The sequence below is a fragment of the Oncorhynchus kisutch genome, linkage group LG28 (genome assembly GCF_002021735.2).
Source record: "Oncorhynchus kisutch isolate 150728-3 linkage group LG28, Okis_V2, whole genome shotgun sequence".
NCBI classification, from domain to species: domain Eukaryota; kingdom Metazoa; phylum Chordata; class Actinopteri; order Salmoniformes; family Salmonidae; genus Oncorhynchus; species Oncorhynchus kisutch.
The window spans coordinates 27,078,528-27,095,291 of NC_034201.2; the positions used below are offsets into that span (position 1 = coordinate 27,078,528).

General features: G+C 42.9%; 2 protein-coding genes across 4 annotated transcripts; both read left to right on the top strand.

Moving 5' to 3' along the window:
- Positions 1 to 2,045: 2,045 nt before the first annotated feature.
- On the top strand, positions 2,046 to 7,985 carry LOC116358084 (uncharacterized). 2 transcript variants are annotated; one of them, XM_031807444.1, is made up of 6 exons: positions 2,046 to 2,151; positions 2,833 to 2,937; positions 4,584 to 5,084; positions 5,265 to 5,549; positions 5,682 to 5,818; positions 5,983 to 7,985. In XM_031807444.1, exons 1-6 carry the CDS (start codon positions 2,113 to 2,115, stop codon positions 6,026 to 6,028), a joined length of 1,113 nt encoding a protein of 370 aa, XP_031663304.1. In that variant the 5' UTR covers positions 2,046 to 2,112; the 3' UTR covers positions 6,029 to 7,985. The 2 variants fall into 2 exon arrangements, with proteins under 2 accessions (XP_031663304.1, XP_031663305.1); XM_031807445.1 differs by lacking the exon at positions 5,682 to 5,818.
- A 2,160-nt stretch (positions 7,986 to 10,145) lies between these two features.
- On the top strand, positions 10,146 to 16,240 carry LOC116358077 (uncharacterized). 2 transcript variants are annotated; one of them, XM_031807411.1, is made up of 7 exons: positions 10,148 to 10,708; positions 10,780 to 10,854; positions 11,536 to 11,640; positions 13,286 to 13,786; positions 13,967 to 14,251; positions 14,384 to 14,520; positions 14,685 to 14,788. In XM_031807411.1, the coding sequence occupies exons 1-7, from the start codon at positions 10,607 to 10,609 to the stop codon at positions 14,728 to 14,730; spliced, it is 1,251 nt and encodes a 416-aa protein (XP_031663271.1). In that variant the 5' UTR covers positions 10,148 to 10,606; the 3' UTR covers positions 14,731 to 14,788. The 2 variants fall into 2 exon arrangements, with proteins under 2 accessions (XP_031663272.1, XP_031663271.1); XM_031807412.1 differs by lacking the exon at positions 14,384 to 14,520 and having other exon boundaries at positions 10,146 to 10,708; positions 14,685 to 16,240.
- Positions 16,241 to 16,764: the final 524 nt, after the last annotated feature.

Below are 16,764 nucleotides of genomic sequence, written 5' to 3' on the forward strand. Positions count from 1 at the left end.
AGCTTGATCTCTTCTTATCCAGCACTGATGCCCTGGCATCGGACATGTTCAGAAGTGAGAGCAAGCCCTTTCCGTCTGTTTCACCGGTGAAGTTAAGGAGATGTGTGAAACAGTGAGAGCAAGCCTTTTTTCTAAACAAACATGCCATAATGTTTAGCAGCAGGACTCATACACAGAAGACCTATAACCTAATAACACTTAACTACACTACTAAGCACACTTAAAGCTGTGTGACATGTATGCAGAGGAGCGTATCACATTTATTTGAAACCGCAATGAGGTTGGAATAAGGATACAGATCTCCCCTGCGATGAGTGCACTGTGGCCATACACATACAGGAGAAGGATACTGGCATGAACCCTCCACCAAACAGTAGCAGACCCAGTATGCTGTACAACACCCATGTGCTGATAGAGAGCAGCAGAAACCAAACAGTGCTCACACTCTTCTCAATGCCACCAGAGAGGCCCCAGAACCCCAATACTGAGGAGTAGCTGGGTCACTGTCTTGTGGTGGAAGACAGTGACCCAGCCCTCCTCCTGCTCGATCATCCTATTTTCCAACTTAATTGAGGAAAATAAGAACAATCAGAAATTTATTTTTATAGTGTCGCAAAGATAACTAAAAAGTAGCATTCCTCAAGTGAGGATGGCTTTCACTTCAGCAGTAATAAATTCATGAACTTCTTTGAGGAAAAGATCATGATCATTAGAAAGCCAATTACGGACTCCTCTTTAAATTCCTCCAAGCTCTGTTGTCCTGAGTCTGCACAACTCTGCCAGGACCTAGGATCAAGAGAGACGGTCAAGTGTTTTTGTACTTCAGTCGTTCCAAGACTGAAGACATCCTCTAATAAACCGAAATATGTAACGTTAGTGACAGTAAACAAATTATACTATAATGACAGAAACAATCCCAGCCTGAACTCAGGAGTAAAACTCTTGAACCTCTGAACCATATCTTTTAAAACATTCGGGAGATCAATTTGATGCCCAGTACATATTTTTCAAACTAGTACTTGGATTATCAATCAATTTTTTCTCCAATATTACGGAACGCCAGAGGGTAGATAACTAGCTAGCAAGAGATTCCCACTAGATAACACACGCCACAAAGTAGTTAATTGGCTATATCGTAAAAATGTACTGAAAACCAAAATACGCGTTTTGTCTTAATTTTAAGGTGTGGGCCATTACACAGCCAGATGTGGTTAGGTTTAAAATCCGTTTATCAGAAATGAATTGTAGAAATATGCGGGCAAGCTTGCTAGCCCCAAAATGTGTACAACTTCAAAGTTGCTCCAACTGTTGCACAGGGGATCAACTACTGCATTTGAAGACACTGCCACCTGCTGACATGTGCCTCAAATGTGATTATCAAAGCAGTCCTCAACAGCCATTTGAGTTAGATAGCTACATAGATTTGATTTGACAGTTATAAATTACACCCAGGGGAAGATACCACCAGTCCGGTCCCTTACACGCCTTTCTTGGGACGTATTATGCGCGGCCATAAAACGGTGACCTATTGTGACGTAACCAACGATCAATTCGCTACATGAACTGTGTTCATCTTTGATATCAACAGTACAATCTCTTTCTTCAATCAGCTTGTTTCAGCTAATCTTTTGCCGCATAGTCTGCCCTAGCTGACGCTGTGCAGAGAATACTTACGATTGGGAAACGGTTTGGTTAGACCCGTTCGCACTGCACAAGGTGATTTGGAGTTTAGAATGTCTGGTAGGCTCTTACATTCTTTGGGGAGGTCCCAAATGGCACCCTGTAGTGTAGTACTTTTGACCTGTGCCCAGTGGGCTCAGATCAAATATGTGCACAAGTCAAAGTAAGTGCGCTATATAGGGAATGCGTGCCATTTGTCTGTGTGTGTGTGTGTGTGTTAGGATATGTTTTGTGCCAATCAATTGATGAAATGTATCCCTCAGAAAACAAGATGGATCGTAGTGATGAGAGAATCAGAAGAGCTTTAAGGCGCCGCCCCTTATGTGGTAAATACCTATTTATTTATTTTGTGTTCTGTCTTGTTATCACATTTTAAATTGAGTGTTGTGTTGACAGTTGAATCCAGTGAGGGTGAACTCCCCTGATTCTGTGATGTGGCCAACCGGTAAGGTGCACAGAAGACCAAGGCCTGTAAGTCAAATCCGACCCTGAAAACAATTACACATAAACATTACTTATGCTCCATGTACAAACTGCAGTTATCACAATAAAAGCAACTGCAGATATCCCTCCCCATCTAAACTCATTTGAAATTGAATGCTCTCTTGACAGTCTACTTCAGCGCAGACCCCTCAGATCCACAAAAGGCCTGTAAGTCACATTCAAATCAACCACACAACAGTAGCTACTTAAATGATTTATTGATAGCTACATCATTTATTTCCAAGGCCAAAATGAGCAAAATATTTTTTACTGTTCACAGCCAATCATTGAGAAACTGTGGGCAGGAACAGACATCTGGGGATGGACGGGACATGAATCCAGAGCGTCTCAGCCAGGTCAGACATCTCTGCTGTTCCCATAGAGATCAATCTGTTGATTCAATGGCAATTTGGTTGGCTTGGTTGAATTGACAATACTTCATTGGAAATGCTAAAGAATCCTACAGTATGGAAGGTCTTTAGTCCCATCCCTAATGTTATGGGAGTTGCATTTAGTGCATTTCAATCCACTTGCATTTTCAATTACCCATGAATTACTCACTACTTGTACAAGTATGTTGGATTGCCTAAATATTCAACATTTTCTTGGCAGTCAATGCCAGTGAATTCCATGGCTGCCCTAAGTACATGCCTTTGTCTGTCTCCTCAGTCTGGAAGGGTGACTCGGCTGATGGAGAGAAATTATGATGGGGTGATCTCATCCTCCAACTCTGATGACATCTCTATCTACTCCTTCACTGACTGTGAATCTGAGGTAAGAGAGTTGTACACCATAGATGTGTTGAGTGATATGACTGTGAAGAGAATAGTCTCAGACTAATTGACTCTGATACACAGTCTGATGAGGATCATGAAAGGAGGACACCACCGCTGATAGTGAAGGATAAGGAGGATGGAAAGGTGACAAAGTTTGAAGTGAGGGAAATGGTAGAGGACGACAATCTGTCTCTCCACTCCTTGGATGATTCAGACTTTCTGGTATGTTCTGCACCATGTATTTGAGTAACTCTTTGACTGAATGTGGAAAATGGACTATGACCAAACTAGCTCTCTGACACAGTGTGATAATGGCAATGATGCCTCTGCTGAGGACAGTCCAGGGTCTTCAAAGGAACCACAGAGAAAAGGGGCTTCACTGAAGGACCCTCGACTGGTATTCTCTTACATTTGTGTGTTAGTGGTGCGCAGGTCAGCTGTTTGTTCAACCAAGCCCACCCGCAATTGCTAATAACCCATCCGCAAACCGCCCGACTATATGTGAAAAAGTGAAAACCTGACCCTAGTCCACAAATATAGAACACCATCAGAGAAGACGGAACGATTTTTTTGTCAGGGGGTGCAGGATTTTGTTGTGGCTAATATGGATATGTTTCTGCTTATCATTTCCGACATTTTGGCAGGCTATTTGTTAGTCAACTTGTCTATAAATTGATAGAAGACTAAATAAACCCTTGCTCATCGGAATAATGTTATAAATGGTAGAATGAATGCTTCAATCTAGTTGACATCGGTAAAGATCTCCGTCATCTTTGATTCTTTCGCGGAGCAAGAAGAAAATGCAAAAACTCAAGATAAAAAAAGGGAAACTACTATCAGCTTTTAGGAGGCTGATAAAGCAGTCCCTAACTGCACAATCGCATTCTCTCAAGATGCTGAAAGAAATCATATTTCTCCACTCCTGTTCCCGAGTCAAAATATAGTCTACATTTGTTGTAGCCTATCATTTTACTGCAATAAAGGCTTAATTCTGCAGGAGTTAATATTAAGACTGTGAGAGGTTAATTAAAGATCTACAGTCAGTGTCCAGATTTCAGTTTCCATTTAACTCATCTGAACAGTTTGTTCCCTTGATGTGCCATAGGCCTATTTGAATCCCCCTCTTGTGACTGTCGAGTTTGTATAGTGCCTCACAATCTTCACACATAATAGAGACACTGCCATCATCCTCTTTGAATACTTCATCAAATCTTTTCCAAACATTCCTTTTCTGGCCATCCCTTCTTATTTTCAACTCTCCATTTCGTAGATTTCCTTTTATTGAATTAAACTCTGACATTGTCCTTTTTGCGTCAGTGGATCAACAGTAACTTTTTCTGCCCTTTCCCAAAAGTGTTTGGTGATTGGTGTCTAGTCTATTTGGCACGTGCCAAATTAGGCCCTAAAGCTTAGGTTTACGTACAAATGCTAAATAGCCTATAGATATAAATGACACAAGAATGATACATGTATGGAATTTTTTCACGTATTGTTTTCTCTTTATTCAACCCGACCGCCTCCCACATAATATTTCATGACCCTAAACCCGCCGCCCTGTGGATATAACCGCGGGACTGCTGCTTATTAGTCAATGCATCACTAGTGTGTGTTACATCTCAATGATTTGACCTTATGTCTGTACAGATTATTGTGGCCAAGCCCAACATCCTTCTCCCTGCCTCTGTGAGTGCCCTGAAGAAGGCATCACGCCTGATGGAGTTGGTCCCTACTGTCCGGCCCTGCAGGGAGCAGCTGGACAAGAAGACACAGTGGACCAACACCAACGAGGAGAGCCTGAGGAGGATTAAAAAAAAACTGGCCTCCATAGAGCTCGACCTGGAGGAAGGCCTGAACAAGGTCAACGACGGTCAGGACATCAACCAAGAGAGGCAGAAGAATGAGGGATGCTTCAGAGCCTGGATTGAGAAGTGGATGGGGAAGAGGAAGGAGGAAAGACTGAGGGATGAAGATGTGAATAGGGAAGATAAAGGGAGGATGGGCGAGGAAGTGAGGGCACTGATCCAAGTGATGAAGAGAAACTGCAGTGAAAGTGATCTTGAGGCAGTAAACCTGGACAGTTGGCTGAATGACTTGGAAAGGTTGAAAGTGGCCTTCAAGAAATGCACTGGAGAGATGGCCGAAATGGTAGAGAGCATGGCAGAAATGCAGAAAAAATAACTATGTCCAGAGCTTTGTAAATGAATCTTACTTATTGAGTGTAGTCATGTATCTAATGTATTTATAGATTAGTCATACAGTATATCTACAGATTTTGTATAACATAGCACTGTCCTAACAGTTTGTTTGTTGTTTCTGGTCTTACAGAGCCCAGGGAAAGTCTCTGGTCCTGTGTCTGGCCTCTCTCCTCTTGTGACCTCAGCACCCCGGACCCTGGCTGAAGCCCTACAAGCCCTGCCCTCTGCTGTGGCCCGTCCCTCCCAAAAGGATGTCCCAAAGCCTCCGACACCTCCAAGCCCTGTCTCTGTCATTGTTGCTTCGCCTGCTGTGGAGTACTTACCATACCACCGCAGCCCTCGCCTGGCCCCAATCACCAACCTGAGTGAGAACGGCAGGAAGCTGCTCCAGAAAATGTCAGGAGTGACGCCACAGGTGAGAGGAAACAGGAAGGGAATATTAGCCATATTTCCTTCTACAGTATATCATACCTCTAGATACCATAGCTCAAGAGTAGAAAATAGCCATAAGCTTATATTACTTTATCTCCTTGTCCAAAATATTCAGGAAAGGAAGGTCAAAAGGAAAAAGACCAAGGGAAAAAAGCAAGTGAAGAAAGAGAAGGCCAGTAAGATGCAGCAGGTGGAAAATGTTGGAGAAACTAAGGAGGACAAGAAAGATGAAAAGAAGAGTCTGAGGAAGAGGTGAGGAAATAGAAGAGGGGAACATAACAAGGGCGTTTTAGAGATTTATAGAAATAGAATGAGGTAGAGAAATATAGAAATTGAATGAGGTAGCAGAGAAAGAGCAGCTATCTGATGTTTAATGGCAAACTACTATTTATTCTCCTGTTGTGTTTGATTGACAGGTTTCTCCAGTGGCTGCTGCCCAAACTGAGATGTTCGAAGAAATAATGGCCAACTACTACTACAACACACACACACACACACACACACACACACACATACTATTGATATTGGTCTCATTGTTATATTTTGAGATATGCACCATTCTTAAAAAAATAAAAAAGACCCAATAATTATATTGGTTCCCATACAGCCTACTAGGGTAGCGTATGATAATGGGTTGGATTTACATAGCGTGTAGTTATCAGGCTTGAAAATATAGCCAGGAGATGCAGGGTCAACACCCCTACTCATGTCATAAGTGCCATGAGATGTTTAGTGACCACAGAGAGATAGGACCTCTGTGTGCACAGTCTCATCCGAAGGACAGCACCGGCCGCAGGGCAGTGTCTGGCATTGGGGTCTTAGGTCTTCTTTGGCCAAAGGGAAGTGAAGAGGGCCAGTATGAGAGAGCACAAACTTTCTTAGCAGATAATGATAACATGACAACAGTAGCTGTAGATGATGTAATGAAAAGTTGGAGGGTGGTTGGTAATGGAGAACATCGGGTGGATCCACGTCTGGGTGTTGGGCAGGACCCTTAGCTCCTGGAGAACAGGAGTAGAGTTAAAGGGAACAGGGTAGGCGACAGAGACGTAAACACTCCGGTAGCTCTCCTTCTGTTTCTCCTGCGCCTTGTCCATGTTCTGTCTCACCTTGATTGATGACAGGAATACATGCAATTATATTTCATATTACAAATATATTTCTTACATATCTCTTGGAGGGACAGAAAATACATTAACAGAGGACAATCATTTTTACCTGGTCAAAAACCTCCACGTCCTTCTCAGTCTGTGCTTGAAGATAGTACTCAAAGGCGTTCTGATCTGGTTCGACAACTTCCACCACATCAGGTGGGGTTTCAGTGATCTGAAAGCACGTTATGCAAAAATAGCAATAGACAAACACTAAGTCAATCCCAATTTTGAAAGACTACAGTATATGCAATAATTGTATATACAATTGCATTGTTTACCTCAGTCAACAGCTGCGGCTCCCGTCCATACTCAGCCTGGATGCTGCTGTTGTGTGCAAAGAGAATTACCTTCAGGTTGTTCTCCCACCCTTCCTGATACCAATCAAGGGACTTGCCCATGGCTGTCTTGAGGGTCTGGTTGGTCCATTTACTAAGGGTTTTGAAAAACGTTGTTTTAATCTAGGTTGTATAAATCAAGAGTACCAAGAGATTTGTCGACTGTATGGGTAAAAAAACACAAAGTACAAAACACACAAGCCAAAAGGAGGTCTTTACAATCAACTGACAATCAAAGTTTTCTTGCATTGATTTGACCTTGAACATTCAGAGCCTGCTTGTGTATTCAAACCAAAAACATCCGTGAAGAAAAAGTGGACCTTCAAGTACTGCCTCAAACCACTTGTCCAAGCATATTACATCTCAATGTATAACATGAGACAGAAAACACATTGAATGAAAACTATGGGCTCGATTAAATCTGTATCGCTGAAGTTCAGAGCTATAGCGGCTTATAACCACACTGACATCATTTTTAAAAAACGTTATTAGTTATACCATAAGTTGACGTTTTTACAAGGATTGTGATTGCTGAAAATAGCGCACTTGAAATGTAAAGGTCATTTCCAATCTTTGAGAACATTGCCTTTGAATTTCAATCGAGCTATAGTGAGTTTTGGTGTTACTGATTGAAGTCATCAATCTGTCAGTGAAGACACAGGTGCTCCTGGATGAACCGTCACAGATTCTGTTATAGTGACTCCGGCATGTTTGCTGTGAAACTCTGGGGGACACTGACAGACAGACAGTGGGCTGAGGTGGGAATGTTGAAAATGTGGATGTTGAGCCACTGGAGCCCAGTGACTGCTGGTTTGAGAGGCAGATGCATGCCCATGACTGAGTCCATGGCCAAAGCTGTGTTTGTGACTATGTCCATGGCTGCAGCTGTGTCCATGCTTGTGACCATGTCCGTGACTTGGCCTCAAGCCCCCCATGGTTGTGTCCGTAAAAACCTATGAGCTGAACAGGGCTCCCCTGTGTATAGTAGGAGTGGGCCCAGCCTTCAAATTTCTTTGGTGGGGTCTCGGTAGCCTGTAGGTTGGAGGTAGAGGACACTGGAGCGTAGGCTTGATCTGGGCAGGAGCCTGGTGTTGGAATGATTCTGCAATCAATGAGAACGTAGACAGATTTCAGAGAGCTTCTCTATACCAGTGATTCTCTATCTAATCATGGGGGACCACTAGGTGCCTATTGTAAAGTATTCAATTACAGCTGAGGATCATCTATTATAACTGCACCTCATTATACTGTAGTGTGTAACGGATGTGAAACGGCTAGCTTAGTTAGCGGTGCGCGCTAAATAGCGTTTCAATCGGTGACGTCACTTGCTCTGAGACCTTGAAGTAGTAGTTCCCCTTGCTCTGCAAGAGTCGCGTCTTTTGTGGAGCGATGTGTAACGATGCTTCGTGGGTGACTGTTGTTGATGTGTGCAGAGGGTCCCTGGTTCGCGCCCGGGTATGGGCGAGGGCGAAGTTATACTGTTATACAAGTACATCATGTGCTCTGGCTTGCACACAGCAAATGTTATTTAATGTCTTGTCTGATAAATGATGGTTCTGGTGCTTTCTCAGTACTCACGGTGGGTGGACCGTCTTCCTTCTCGCCTCTATTGATGCAGGGACATACAGGACACCAATGTTCCTCAGCAGCCTGAAAGGCATCTTCTTATCCAGCACTGATGCCCTGGCATCGGACATGTTCAGAAGTGAGAGCAAGCCCTTTCCGTCTGTTTCACCGGTGCAAGTTAAGGAGAATGTGTGAAGCAGTGATGCAAGATTTTTCTAAACAAACATGCCATAATGTTTAGCAGCAGGACTCATACACAAGACCTATAACCTAATAACACTTAACTACACTACTAAGCACACTTCTAAAGCTGTGACATACTGCAGAGGAGCGTATCACATTTATTTTGAACCGCAATGAGGTTGGAATAAGGATACAGATCTCCCCTGCGATGAGTGCACTGTGGCCATACACATACAGGAGAAGGATACTGGCATGAACCCCTCCACCAAACAGTAGCAGACCCAGTATGCTGTACAACACCCATGTGCTGATAGAGAGCAGCAGAAACCAAACAGTGCTCACACTCTTCTCAATGCCACCAGAGAGGCCCCAGAACCCCAATACTGAGGAGTAGCTGGGTCACTGTCTTGTGGTGGAAGACAGTGACCCAGCCCTCCTTCCTGCTCGATCATCCTATTTTTCCAACTTAATTGAGGAAAATAAGAACAATCAGAAATTTATTTTTTATAGTGTCGCAAAGATAACTAAAAAGCAGCATTCCTCAAGTGAGGATGGCTTTCACTTCAGCAGTAATAAATTCATGAACTTCTTTGAGGAAAAGATCATGATCATTAGAAAGCCAATTACGGACTCCTCTTTAAATTCCTCCAAAGCTCTGTTGTCCTGAGTCTGCACAACTCTGCCAGGACCTAGGATCAAGAGAGACGGTCAAGTGTTTTTGTACTTCAGTCGTTCCAAGACTGAAGACATCCTCTAATAAACCGAAATATGTAACGTTAGTGACAGTAAACAAATTATACTATAATGACAGAAACAATCCCAGCCTGAACTCAGGAGTAAAACTCTTGAACCTCTGAACCATATCTTTTAAAACAATTCGGGAGATCAATTTGATGCCCAGTACATATTTTTCAAACTAGTACTTGGATTATCAATCAATTTTTTCTCCAATATTACGGAACGCCAGAGGGTAGATAACTAGCTAGCAAGAGATTCCCACTAGATAACACAGCCACAAAGTAGTAATTGGCTATATCGTAAAAATGTATGAAAACCAAAATACGCGTTTTGGTCTTAATTTAAGGTTGGGCCATTACATCAGCAGTGTGGTTAGGTTTAAAATCCGTTTATAAGAAGATGAATTGTAGAAATATGCGGGCAAGCTTGCTAGCCCCAAAATGTGTACAACTTCAAAGTTGCTCAACTGTTGCACAGGGGATCAACTACTGCATTTGAAGACACTGCCACCTGCTGACATGTGCCTCAAATGTGATTATCAAAGAGTCCTCAACAGCCATTTGAGTTAGATCGCTACATAGATTTGATTTGACAGTTATAAATTACACCCAGGGGGAAGATACCACCAGTCCGGTCCCTTACACGCCTTTCTTGTGACGTATTATGCGCGGCCATAAAACGGTGACCTATTGTGACGTAACCAAGCATCAATTCGCTACATGAACTGTGTTCATCTTTGATATCAACAGTACAATCTCTTTCTTCAATCAGCTTGTTTCAGCTAATCTTTTGCCGCATAGTCTGCCCTAGCTGACGCTGTGCAGAGAATACTACGATTGGAAACGGTTGGTTAGACCCGTTCGCACTGCACAAGGTGATTTGGAGTTTAGAATGTCTGGTAGGCTCTTACATTCTTTGGGGAGGTCCCAAATGGCACCCTGTAGTGTAGTACTTTTGACCTGTGCCCAGTGGGCTCAGATCAAAATATGTGCACAAGTCAAAGTAAGTGCGCTATATAGGGAATGGCGTGCCATTTGTCTGTGTGTGTGTGTGTGTGTTAGGATATGTTTTGTGCCAATCAATTGATGAAAATGTATCCCTCAGAAAACAAGATGGATCGTAGTGATGAGAGAATCAGAAGAGCTTTAAGGCGCCGCCCTTATGTGGTAAATACCTATTTATTTATTTTGTGTTCTGTCTTTGTTATCACATTTTAAATTGAGTGTTGTGTTGACAGTTGAATCCAGTGAGGGTGAACTCCCCTGATTCTGTGATGTGGCCAACCGGTAAGGTGCACAGAAGACCAAGGCCTGTAAGTCAAATCCGACCTGAAAACAATTACACATAAACATTACTTATGCTCCATGTACAAACTGCAGTTATCACAATAAAAGCAACTGCAGATATCCCTCCCCATCTAAACTCATTTGAAATTGAATGCTCTCTTGACAGTCTACTTCAGCGCAGACCCCTCAGATCCACAAAAGGCCTGTAAGTCACATTCAAATCAACCACACAACAGTAGCTACTTAAATGATTTATTGATAGCTACATCATTTATTTCCAAGGCCAAAATGAGCAAAATATTTTTTACTGTTCACAGCCAATCATTGAGAACTGTGGGCAGGAACAGACATCTGGGGATGGACGGGACATGAATCCAGAGCGTCTCAGCCAGGTCAGACATCTCTGCTGTTCCCATAGAGATCAATCTGTTGATTCAAATGGCAATTTTGGTTGGCTTGGTTGAATTGACAATACTTCATTGGAAATGCTAAAGAATCCTACAGTATGGAAGGTCTTTAGTCCCATCCCTAATGTTATGGGAGTTGCATTTATTGCATTTCAATCCACTTGCATTTTCAATTACCCATGAATTACTCACTACTTGTACAAGTATGTTGGATTGCCTAAATATTCAACATTTTCTTGGCAGTCAATGCCAGTGAATTCCATGGCTGCCCTAAGTACATGCCTTTGTCTGTCTCCTCAGTCTGGAAGGGTGACTCGGCTGATGGAGAGAAATTATGATGGGGTGATCTCATCCTCCAACTCTGATGACATCTCTATCTACTCCTTCACTGACTGTGAATCTGAGGTAAGAGAGTTGTACACCATAGATGTGTTGAGTGATATGACTGTGAAGAGAATAGTCTCAGACTAATTGACTCTGATACACAGTCTGATGAGGATCATGAAAGGAGGACACCACCGCTGATAGTGAAGGATAAGGAGGATGGAAAGGTGACAAAGTTTGAAGTGAGGGAAATGGTAGAGGACGACAATCTGTCTCTCCACTCCTTGGATGATTCAGACTTTCTGGTATGTTCTGCACCATGTATTTGAGTAACTCTTTGACTGAATGTGGAAAATGGACTATGACCAACTAGCTCTCTGACACAGTGTGATAATGGCAATGATGCCTCTGCTGAGGACAGTCCAGGGTCTTCAAAGGAACCACAGAGAAAAGGGGCTTCACTGAAGGACCCTCGACTGGTATTCTCTTACATTTGTGTGTTAGTGGTGCGCAGGTCAGCTGTTTGTTCAACCAAGCCCACCCGCAATTGCTAATAACCCATCCGCAACCGCCCGACTATATGTGAAAAAGTGAAAACCTGACCCTAGTCCACAAATATAGAACACCATCAGAGAAGACGGAACGATTTTTTTGTCAGGGGGTGCAGGATTTTGTTGTGGCTAATATGGATATGTTTCTGCTTATCATTTCCGACATTTTGGCAGGCTATTTGTTAGTCAACTTGTCTATAAATTGATAGAAGACTAAATAAACCCTTGCTCATCGGAATAATGTTATAAATGGTAGAATGAATGCTTCAATCTAGTTGACATCGGTAAAGATCTCCGTCATCTTTGATTCTTTCGCGGAGCAAGAAGAAAATGCAAAAACTCAAGATAAAAAAAGGGAAACTACTATCAGCTTTTAGGAGGCTGATAAAGCAGTCCCTAACTGCACAATCGCATTCTCTCAAGATGCTGAAAGAAATCATATTTCTCCACTCCTGTTCCCGAGTCAAAATATAGTCTACATTTGTTGTAGCCTATCATTTTACTGCAATAAAGGCTTAATTCTGCAGGAGTTAATATTAAGACTGTGAGAGGTTAATTAAAGATCTACAGTCAGTGTCCAGATTTCAGTTTCCATTTAACTCATCTGAACAGTTTGTTCCCTTGATGTGCCATAGGCCTATTTGAATCCCCCTCTTGTGACTGTCGAGTTTGTATAGTGCCTCACAATCTTCACACATAATAGAGACACTGCCATCATCCTCTTTGAATACTTCATCAAATCTTTTCCAAACATTCCTTTTCTGGCCATCCCTTCTTTATTTTCAACTCTCCATTTCGTAGATTTCCTTTTATTGAATTAAACTCTGACATTGTCCTTTTTGCGTCAGTGGATCAACAGTAACTTTTTCTGCCCTTTCCCAAAAGTGTTTGGTGATTGGTGTCTAGTCTATTTGGCACGTGCCAAATTAGGCCCTAAAGCTTAGGTTTACGTACAAATGCTAAATAGCCTATAGATATAAATGACACAAGAATGATACATGTATGGAATTTTTTCACGTATTGTTTTCTCTTTATTCAACCCGACCGCCTCCCACATAATATTTCATGACCCTAAACCCGCCGCCCTGTGGATATAACCGCGGGACTGCTGCTTATTAGTCAATGCATCACTAGTGTGTGTTACATCTCAATGATTTGACCTTATGTCTGTACAGATTATTGTGGCCAAGCCCAACATCCTTCTCCCTGCCTCTGTGAGTGCCCTGAAGAAGGCATCACGCCTGATGGAGTTGGTCCCTACTGTCCGGCCCTGCAGGGAGCAGCTGGACAAGAAGACACAGTGGACCAACACCAACGAGGAGAGCCTGAGGAGGATTAAAAAAAAACTGGCCTCCATAGAGCTCGACCTGGAGGAAGGCCTGAACAAGGTCAACGACGGTCAGGACATCAACCAAGAGAGGCAGAAGAATGAGGGATGCTTCAGAGCCTGGATTGAGAAGTGGATGGGGAAGAGGAAGGAGGAAAGACTGAGGGATGAAGATGTGAATAGGGAAGATAAAGGGAGGATGGGCGAGGAAGTGAGGGCACTGATCCAAGTGATGAAGAGAAACTGCAGTGAAAGTGATCTTGAGGCAGTAAACCTGGACAGTTGGCTGAATGACTTGGAAAGGTTGAAAGTGGCCTTCAAGAAATGCACTGGAGAGATGGCCGAAATGGTAGAGAGCATGGCAGAAATGCAGAAAAAATAACTATGTCCAGAGCTTTGTAAATGAATCTTACTTATTGAGTGTAGTCATGTATCTAATGTATTTATAGATTAGTCATACAGTATATCTACAGATTTTGTATAACATAGCACTGTCCTAACAGTTTGTTTGTTGTTTCTGGTCTTACAGAGCCCAGGGAAAGTCTCTGGTCCTGTGTCTGGCCTCTCTCCTCTTGTGACCTCAGCACCCCGGACCCTGGCTGAAGCCCTACAAGCCCTGCCCTCTGCTGTGGCCCGTCCCTCCCAAAAGGATGTCCCAAAGCCTCCGACACCTCCAAGCCCTGTCTCTGTCATTGTTGCTTCGCCTGCTGTGGAGTACTTACCATACCACCGCAGCCCTCGCCTGGCCCCAATCACCAACCTGAGTGAGAACGGCAGGAAGCTGCTCCAGAAAATGTCAGGAGTGACGCCACAGGTGAGAGGAAACAGGAAGGGAATATTAGCCATATTTCCTTCTACAGTATATCATACCTCTAGATACCATAGCTCAAGAGTAGAAAATAGCCATAAGCTTATATTACTTTATCTCCTTGTCCAAAATATTCAGGAAAGGAAGGTCAAAAGGAAAAAGACCAAGGGAAAAAAGCAAGTGAAGAAAGAGAAGGCCAGTAAGATGCAGCAGGTGGAAAATGTTGGAGAAACTAAGGAGGACAAGAAAGATGAAAAGAAGAGTCTGAGGAAGAGGTGAGGAAATAGAAGAGGGGAACATAACAAGGGCGTTTTAGAGATTTATAGAAATAGAATGAGGTAGAGAAATATAGAAATTGAATGAGGTAGCAGAGAAAGAGCAGCTATCTGATGTTTAATGGCAAACTACTATTTATTCTCCTGTTGTGTTTGATTGACAGGTTTCTCCAGTGGCTGCTGCCCAAACTGAGATGTTCGAAGAAATAATGGCCAACTACTACTACAACACACACACACACACACACACACACACACATACTATTGATATTGGTCTCATTGTTATATTTTGAGATATGCACCATTCTTAAAAAAATAAAAAAGACCCAATAATTATATTGGTTCCCATACAGCCTACTAGGGTAGCGTATGATAATGGGTTGGATTTACATAGCGTGTAGTTATCAGGCTTGAAAATATAGCCAGGAGATGCAGGGTCAACACCCCTACTCATGTCATAAGTGCCATGAGATGTTTAGTGACCACAGAGAGATAGGACCTCTGTGTGCACAGTCTCATCCGAAGGACAGCACCGGCCGCAGGGCAGTGTCTGGCATTGGGGTCTTAGGTCTTCTTTGGCCAAAGGGAAGTGAAGAGGGCCAGTATGAGAGAGCACAAACTTTCTTAGCAGATAATGATAACATGACAACAGTAGCTGTAGATGATGTAATGAAAAGTTGGAGGGTGGTTGGTAATGGAGAACATCGGGTGGATCCACGTCTGGGTGTTGGGCAGGACCCTTAGCTCCTGGAGAACAGGAGTAGAGTTAAAGGGAACAGGGTAGGCGACAGAGACGTAAACACTCCGGTAGCTCTCCTTCTGTTTCTCCTGCGCCTTGTCCATGTTCTGTCTCACCTTGATTGATGACAGGAATACATGCAATTATATTTCATATTACAAATATATTTCTTACATATCTCTTGGAGGGACAGAAAATACATTAACAGAGGACAATCATTTTTACCTGGTCAAAAACCTCCACGTCCTTCTCAGTCTGTGCTTGAAGATAGTACTCAAAGGCGTTCTGATCTGGTTCGACAACTTCCACCACATCAGGTGGGGTTTCAGTGATCTGAAAGCACGTTATGCAAAAATAGCAATAGACAAACACTAAGTCAATCCCAATTTTGAAAGACTACAGTATATGCAATAATTGTATATACAATTGCATTGTTTACCTCAGTCAACAGCTGCGGCTCCCGTCCATACTCAGCCTGGATGCTGCTGTTGTGTGCAAAGAGAATTACCTTCAGGTTGTTCTCCCACCCTTCCTGATACCAATCAAGGGACTTGCCCATGGCTGTCTTGAGGGTCTGGTTGGTCCATTTACTAAGGGTTTTGAAAAACGTTGTTTTAATCTAGGTTGTATAAATCAAGAGTACCAAGAGATTTGTCGACTGTATGGGTAAAAAAACACAAAGTACAAAACACACAAGCCAAAAGGAGGTCTTTACAATCAACTGACAATCAAAGTTTTCTTGCATTGATTTGACCTTGAACATTCAGAGCCTGCTTGTGTATTCAAACCAAAAACATCCGTGAAGAAAAAGTGGACCTTCAAGTACTGCCTCAAACCACTTGTCCAAGCATATTACATCTCAATGTATAACATGAGACAGAAAACACATTGAATGAAAACTATGGGCTCGATTAAATCTGTATCGCTGAAGTTCAGAGCTATAGCGGCTTATAACCACACTGACATCATTTTTTAAAAACGTTATTAGTTACACCATAAGTTGACGTTTTTACAAGGATTGTGATTGCTGAAAATAGCGCACTTGAAATGTAAAGGTCATTTCCAATCTTTGAGAACATTGCCTTTGAATTTCAATCGAGCTATAGTGAGTTTTGGTGTTACTGATTGAAGTCATCAATCTGTCAGTGAAGACACAGGTGCTCCTGGATGAACCGTCACAGATTCTGTTATAGTGACTCCGGCATGTTTGCTGTGAAACTCTGGGGGACACTGACAGACAGACAGTGGGCTGAGGTGGGAATGTTGAAAATGTGGATGTTGAGCCACTGGAGCCCAGTGACTGCTGGTTTGAGAGGCAGATGCATGCCCATGACTGAGTCCATGGCCAAAGCTGTGTTTGTGACTATGTCCATGGCTGCAGCTGTGTCCATGCTTGTGACCATGTCCGTGACTTGGCCTCAAGCCCCCCATGGTTGTGTCCGTAAAAACCTATGAGCTGAACAGGGCTCCCCTGTGTATAGTAGGAGTGGGCCCAGCCTTCAAAT